Source organism: Chenopodium quinoa, unplaced genomic scaffold (genome assembly GCF_001683475.1).
Source record: "Chenopodium quinoa cultivar QQ74 unplaced genomic scaffold, ASM168347v1, whole genome shotgun sequence".
NCBI classification, from domain to species: Eukaryota; Viridiplantae; Streptophyta; class Magnoliopsida; order Caryophyllales; family Amaranthaceae; genus Chenopodium; species Chenopodium quinoa.
The window spans coordinates 350,141-357,998 of NW_018744026.1; the positions used below are offsets into that span (position 1 = coordinate 350,141).

Here is a 7,858-nt window from a genome sequence, read left to right on the forward strand (position 1 = left end):
TTTCCACCGGCTCTTATTAACCGTTGTACCCTGCCTCCTGCAAGAACCCCTGCGCATTTCTTATGATTTTTATATGCATTGAATTTTAAACTCTTAGAATTTGTCAAGTATGTTAGCTTTTAGATTCATCTTATGGTGATTGAATTTATATTGTCAAGTATCTTTGTTTAGTCTGGTATTCTGTTTATATATAAATGAAAGTGCAAATTGGAAATTATATTTTTAATCCTTGTTTATAGTTATTCTCCTTTTAATTTTAAGTTTTTGATCTAGGAAGAAGTACAGGATCTAATGGGAAACTAAATTGGCCTTTTAGATTGTTTTAGTCTAATTGAGCAGAGTATATATCTATTATGTGTTTTGTAGAGCTATGTCAGTTTCCTATTGCAGACACCTAAAAATGTATCCCGAAAACCAAACCCGATGATGAACACCTTTCACGACCGTTATTGGTCGGGTTGAGTATTTAATCTTTGGAGTGCTTAAATCCATGTTCTATCCAATATATTTCATGAAACAATCTAATTTCGAGCTCATTTACCTAAACCATAACCTATTTTCCACTTTTCGTGTCCACATCGCAAAACCGAGAGAAACTGATTTTTTAGTCTTATAATTTTGAACCAATTATTATTTGCTTGGATATACCTTGAAATAAGATTTCCAATCATATGTCATAAGCCCAATTTCGAACTATGACGAAAAAGACATGAGCAAAACACTAAACTCGGCTCAAAACCGACACCCTTCCACTAAAACGGCCATATAGTAAAATCTACTATTCATTTTGACCTGATTCTAATTGGGTTAGAAAGTAGACTTTATATGCTTTCTAATGATATATTATATGCCTTATTCCAAGTTACAGATCAAAAGTTATGATAATTTTAAAAACGGGTAAAAAACAGGAATTATCGCGCAGCAGCTAAAACGTCGCGACGCGGCAAATGCTGACGTGTCACGGGGCTTATTGCCGTGACACGGTGCCTTTTTTGTGTAATTCTGCACATTTAATCCACCGTGTCACGGGGTTTTGCATCGTGTCACGGGATTTTGCATCGTATCACGATGCAATTTATCGTTTCACGGTGCCCATTCCGCGACACGGGGATGTTTCGTGTAATTTTCGCGTACTTTTTTTTACCGTGACACGGTATACAGTACCGTGCCACGGTGGACAATGTCGTGTCATGGTACCTGTGCTGTGACACAGGGCATCTCCGTGTCCTTTCTGCGTAAACCCTTAACGCGTTTTCTCTCTCGTACCTTAATTATTTCCCGCGTCGAACTGTTTTCCACCGTGTCACGGGAGTTTGCCCCGACTGACGGTGCCTGGCACCGTGGCACGGTGTTCTCTGCCATGTCGCGGTGTTATTTTTTTAGGGTTTTTTTTTTTTTTTTTTTTTTTTTTTTTTTTTTTTATAATCTTTTTAGGGTTTTCGTGTGTTCCCTCTACTCATTTTCCCTATAAATACCCCCCTCCTTTCTGCAATTCGGGGCATCAAATTCTTTCTCTTCTTCTCTTTTACACCAAAAATTATTCTTCTCTCTCTCTCTCTCTCTCTCTCTCTCTCTCTCTGTCTCTCTCATATTCTAAACCTTAAACCTATATTTCTGATTACACCATTCTTCTCTTAAGAACTACATAGAGTCTATACTACACCCGAGGTTCCGTCCTTAAACCAAGGCGTGAAATGTATAAATAACTGAGGGTTTGGAGCAAATCAAATCTATATATATTTAATTTAATTTTCATTTGCTTTATATTTTTTTTAAATTTACTAACAATTTATTCATGATGTAGCAAGTTTAAGGAACGCGCGGAATGTTAGTAATTAATTAATTTAATTACTTATTTTATTTTAATATTGTTAGTACCATGATTAGGTCATTTTATATTTGGTTTGACTAACAATTTATTGTTGAATTGCTTCCAATATTAATGTTTATTTTATTATATTTTATGATCACCATATTGCATGTTTAAAGGGAATATGTAATTGAAAATAACGCCTAATAAGATAATTTGGACAACCGGTTTAGCTTCCTTTTTAACCTTGTTATTAATTCAAGTGATCACCAATATTTTAAAATTATGTGTTGCATTAATATTCAATCACTTTAGCTTAATAATAGATTGGAGCAAATTGAATATTTTGTTTGTATGCCTTTGGTATCGAAGGAATGCTTTTCACTATAAGAATCGAGTAGAGGCCAATACGGGCGAATGTGATTCCATGACACACTTCGTACCATCATCCCCGATCCTCCTTTCGTGGTTTCGGACCATATGGAGTTAGTAATCTCATGGATTATGAAAGAGGTGTAACCTTCACGGGTCAACCGTTGTTGCCTTCGTTGTCCCTTAATCGTGGTTGCCTTTGTTGTCCCTTAATCGTGGTTGCCTTTTTATGATCCGTGAACGGTTTACAAGTTTCTTAAAAACTTATTGGCGGCTCCCTATTTCCTTGTCCCTAATCGTATATGTCAATTCTCACTTTCTATGAGTGCAAAGCATATTCACACATGCTTTAACGTAGGCGCATTTCGGGCGACGCCTAAACCTATTATTCAGTAATTGCATCATTTTGTATTTTAATACTAGATTGGTCTAACTTAAGCTACTAGCTTAGATTGGTTTGGATTTTGTATTTGTTATGTGTGGCTTAAGGAGTTAAAATCTCTTTTGATTGAAAAAACTCTGCAAAATTACTGTGTTTATGAAACCGTCCATTGTGATCAGTCATTGAATTAACTCATAATATAATCATAAGCTACCTGATTGGCCATATATGCTTAATAGAAGTTCATTTTAATGTATCTAGTTTTATTTTTATGTATGTACTTAAATCACAATATGATCATTGACTTAGATCACAATTTGGTATAGAGTTATGCAGAAAAAAAAATTAGCGTTTCATTTTTATGTATCTAGTTTTATTGGAATAAAATTAACTAAACAATGACAAATAAGTAAAACATAATAGCATAAAGTATGTTTTGTATTGTCTTGAAGCATTATGCTCTCATGTATGTTATGCACAAGATGTAACCTTAAACTAGCTATTTTTTTTCTAGGTTTCTTGTAAATAAGGGCTGCATAAAGCCATTATGTGATCTTCTTTAGGTGAAGCTGAGAAGAATTTCGACACCACTAGAGATGTTATTTTTTTATGCGTAGATGTTGGATGAAGCCGAGGGATTGAAAAAGATTGAAAATCTTCAAATTTATGATAACAATGAGATTTATGAGAAAGCAGTGAAAATTCTCAAGACATAATTGTTGGAGTAAGAGGAAGAGGCTGCTTAATAGAAATTCATGATAACAATGAGATATAGAGAAATGAAGGCCCCTATGGTGGATTTAAGTTTAATTTGAATGAAGGTAGCGTAAATGTACAAAGAAAAATAAGTAAAACAAAAATGCCTTTAGAGAAAAATAAGTGTACTTGAGATTTGGTTTAGCTATTCTTTTAAGTTTTAGTTATTATTAATTGTATACTATATTTGTATAAAATATAAATGTCTTTCATTAAATGATAAATGGTGTGCAAGCAATCTAACAATTGCTGGATTTTTTTTAAAAAAAAAAAAAAAAAAAATAGATTACACACTATTTGTAACGGGGAGATGTTATGCCTGTTACATATAAATAGGTATTCGTAACGGGCAAAACATGTCCCGTTACAAATATCCCCATTATTCGTAACGGACGTTAGGATGACCGTTATAAATAACGGGATTATTTATGACGGAATTTGAAATGTCTGTTACAAATAACGTGGTTATTTGTAACGGGCACTTGTTTGGCCCATTGCGAATAACTACTTATTTGTAACGAGCACTTGTTTTTCTCGTTGCAAATAACTGCCCGTTGCAAATAACTACTTACTTCCTCCGTTCTATTAATATTGCAACAATGGACTTTTTGCACTATTCATCACTCTTGTTTGACCATATAATATGAGTTATACGTTAAGCAAAATATAGTCAAATGGGATCGTGTTGGATTCGTCTCATAAAATACTTTAACGATATCAACTTTTTATAATTTTTACTCTTACACAATTATAGATATTTAGCATATAAAAGGTGTTTCGGGATGCGTAATTTCCTCCTTGTTGCAATATTAACAGAACGGAGGAAGTATTTGTTACAAATAACATTTGCTATCCGTAACGACCACTACGTAACGGTCGTTACCTGTTACGGATGGTCAGTTTTTGCTCGTTACGGATAGATTTTTTTCCACTAATAGCAAGAATAAACAATAACCTCTTCCACTTGATGTGAACTCTAGTGGAGAACATGTTTGATTAACACATTCCATATGAACGGTGCCACAATACGTACTCCAGCTATTTGAAATGGTACACCAAATCTAATGCAGTTTAAAGCTTTGCTCCTATCTGAAAACTAGGTAAAACATGGTTGTTTGTAGATTCATTGTGACTGCTGGTTGTTTTTATGTTCCTCTTATGGGTGGGGTTATTTGTCTTGTTTATGTCTTGATTTTTTCCTGGCTTAAATTTCATGAAAATTTGGGTCTTTCCATTATTTATCTGAATTAGGATGCCATTAGAAATAAAGTTGGAGCGAGTAGAGATTAGAGCTAGATGTGTGTAATACCCGAATTTTCCTAACTTTATGATTCGGGACGAAACTTGTTTTTAGGAGGGTAGATTGTAATACCCGAATATATTATGATTTTATATAATATACTTTAAAGGAAAATTATTTATTTTTAATCATTAAATAACTTTCCTAAGCTCATATTTTTATTTTAGAGTCCGGAAGGTTTTAAAACACAATTTTAATTTAAGAATTCTATATTTCTAAGCATATATAAACTATTTTAACCCTAATAAAATTTCTACTTTAATATTAAAATTTGTTCTGTTCACCTTCTGTCCATGGGTTTATAGCAATATAATAACATATATTCATTAAATACTTATAATCTCCATGATATAATTGAGCAATCAATTACCTTCTCCCAACTTTCAAGTCATGTGCGTGAATTGCTTAATGTGAAGGTGGATTATCTTGCTTAATTTTTGCCAAATAACTATTACTTCTTCAGTTCTTTTTTACTTGACCTGTTTCTTTTATCACGCTTGCCAATGCAAAACTTTAACAATCAATAACTTAAATTCTCCGAAAGTAAAAATTTTAAAAGTTATATATTTTGATAGTATATATTGAGACGAATCCAAAAAGATCGTACATGAATATATTTTTCCTTACATATTATTCACAAAATACAGTCAAAGGAAGGGTGGTGAATAGTGTAAAAGTCAAAGCGGGTCAAGTAATAAAGAACGGAGGAAGTATAAGGTATTCACACTATATCAATTCATGCATTGGAATCTTATATTCATATATTTTTATATGTAATCACACGAAAATCGGAGATATATTTTTATATGTAATCACACGAAAATCGGAGATGTTTGCGTTATATTTATGTGTGATATGATTTATTATTTGTACTCTGTATATATGATTAATTATTATGATATTAGATGGTTTGATTGAATTTGAGTATCGTACATTTTTGTTGCATTGATTGACCGTGTTATTATTTTTCTATGGTTTTAATGTTGTTTTTGTAGGGAGTATTGTTTTATTGAGGTTTTCTGGTTATTAATGCACAATATTATTTTTTGGTTGAGAATGAATTATTTTGTTATTGGTTTGAGACTCGGCATTATAGACCTTAGTCTTTGGTATGTTGGTAATGAGATAATGATCATGAGTAAAAAATGAGGTATAATCTTTATTTATTATTTTTCTATGGTCCCCTACAGTGGGAATTGACCTGTATGGGGTCTAGTTCAAGGTGTTTTTCTGGTTATTGAGAGTATTCAAGTTTTTATACATGTTGGTTTGGTAAAGAACAAAGAGCACGGCACACTTATTGGGTATGAGTTAATTAATTTATATTTGAATTACTCATGTCCAAGGTTTGGTAAAGAACAAAGAGCATGTCACACTTATTGGGTATGAGTTAATTAAGTGAAGGATTGTATTTTATTCGAGGTTGGGCATAGTATAATGTTTTCAGCCCTTGAGGTGTATATATGTAATGTAGTTTTGAACTACATTGTTTAAGTGAGTTAATTATATGAATTATTCTATTGTTCTTTATATTTTGATATGTGATGATTACTCAGCTTTTTGCTGACGTATGTGTTGTTTGTTTTGTTCAGCTACTTGTATTTGCAGCCATGTATTTTTCTTATGGTGGGCCTGTGACGTTCTATTTGGGAATTTGTCCTTAATGGCGAGCAGTCAAGTTTGTATAAGCAGGTTTGATCAAGTGATCGTAGCTAAAGGAGTTCAAGTGATCGATTAGTATGCTATAATGAGTTTATAAATTTGTATAAATTTCTCACCTAATTTATTAGGTTGTACTTATTGGGATTTTGTAAGCCTTAACATTTGACAGGTTGTTGCATGTGGCGGTAATACCTCCGATTTAGGTGCTTTTGCAATTCTATTCCAAGGTTGTTTTTTTTTCTTTAATTTATTGTTCATTAATATTTAGTAAATCAGGGGTGTTACAAAATGGTATCAGAGTATAAGTGTGAAGAAGCATTCCAACTCTTGAAACAAAAGCTGGTTACAGCACTAGTGCTTACATTGCCAGACGATAGTGGTATGTATGATGTGCATAGTGATGCATCAAAGAATGGTTTGGGTTGTGTGCTTATGTAAAATGGGAAGGTGGTTGCATTCACATCAAGGCAGTTAAAGACCCATGAAGTGAATTACCCAACCGATGATTTAGAACTTGTTGCAATTATCTTTGCAGTAAAGATCTGGCGTCATTACTTGTATGGAGTGAAATGTAGAATTTACACAGACCATAAGAGCTTGAAGTACATTTTCACTCAAAAGGATTTGAAGTCTCGCTAAAGGAGATGGTTGAAGTACATGACATATTGTGACTTGGGCATACATTATCATGAAGGGAAAGCAAATGTAGTTATAGATGCTCTAAGTCGTAAGATCAGTCATGGATTGAATACTTTGATAGTGGCTGATGAGTTATGTAGGGAAATGAGTAAAATGAACATAAAAGTATTAAATGGGGAGTACCAACTGGAATTCTTGCGAATTTGACTATCTAACAAACCATATTTGATGAGATAAAGGAAAACCAAGCAGAAGATGTGAAATTGGATAGGATTCGTGAGAAAATAAAGCAAGGAAAAGCTACATATTTAAAAATTCATGAAGATGGAAGTTTAAGGTACAAAGGTCGATGGTGTGTACCTGAAAAGTGCGAGGAAGTGAAGAGAAAGCTAATGGAAGAAGGACATAATACACCCTATTCAGTGCACCCAAGAGGGGATAAGCTATACAAGGACTTGAAAAAGGTGTATTGGTGGCCAATAATGAAAAACAAAGTTGCAGAATTTGTGCAAAGTGTATGAATTGCCAAAAGGTGAAAATAGAGCACAAGAGGCCCCAAGGAACTGTGCAATCATTGGAAATTCTTGGACAGAATTGGGATTGCTTTTTAATGGATTTTGTCACTTACCTTCAAAAATTAAAGAGTAGAAATGATGCCATTTGGGTAGTGGTGGACAGACTTACAAAATCTGTGGTGTTTATACCAATGAAGGAGACTTGGAAGATGGAGCAACTTGCAAAAGATTACATAAAGAATGTTGTGAGGTTACATGGAGTTCCAAAGGATATTGTGTCTGACAAAGATTTCAGATTTCTTTCCAAATTCTTGAAAAACGTGCAGGAAAACTTTGTTACGACACTTAAGGTTAGTACTGCGTTTCACCCTACTACAGATAGGAAAACTGAGATAACCATTCAAACCTTGGAGGACATTTAG

The 7,858-nt window shown here is 33.4% G+C and overlaps 1 protein-coding gene across 1 annotated transcript; it reads left to right on the top strand.

The window, feature by feature from the left end:
* Positions 1-6,570: 6,570 nt before the first annotated feature.
* On the top strand, positions 6,571-7,858 carry LOC110690320. The gene is made up of 4 exons (XM_021867146.1): positions 6,571-6,697; positions 6,977-7,086; positions 7,161-7,436; positions 7,565-7,858. Exons 1-4 carry the CDS (start codon positions 6,571-6,573, stop codon positions 7,856-7,858), a joined length of 807 nt encoding a protein of 268 aa, XP_021722838.1.

Excerpts from the sequence above, each read along its gene's own strand:
- LOC110690320 (XM_021867146.1), top strand. The coding sequence starts at position 6,571 with ATGGTATCAGAGTATAAGTGTGAAGAAGCATTCCAACTCTTGAAACAA. Across the intron at positions 7,087-7,160 it reads TGAGTAAAATGAACATAAAA|GAAAACCAAGCAGAAGATGT; the intron begins GTATTAAATGGG and ends GATGAGATAAAG. Across the intron at positions 7,437-7,564 it reads TTGCAGAATTTGTGCAAAGT|AGTAGAAATGATGCCATTTG; the intron begins GTATGAATTGCC and ends CAAAAATTAAAG.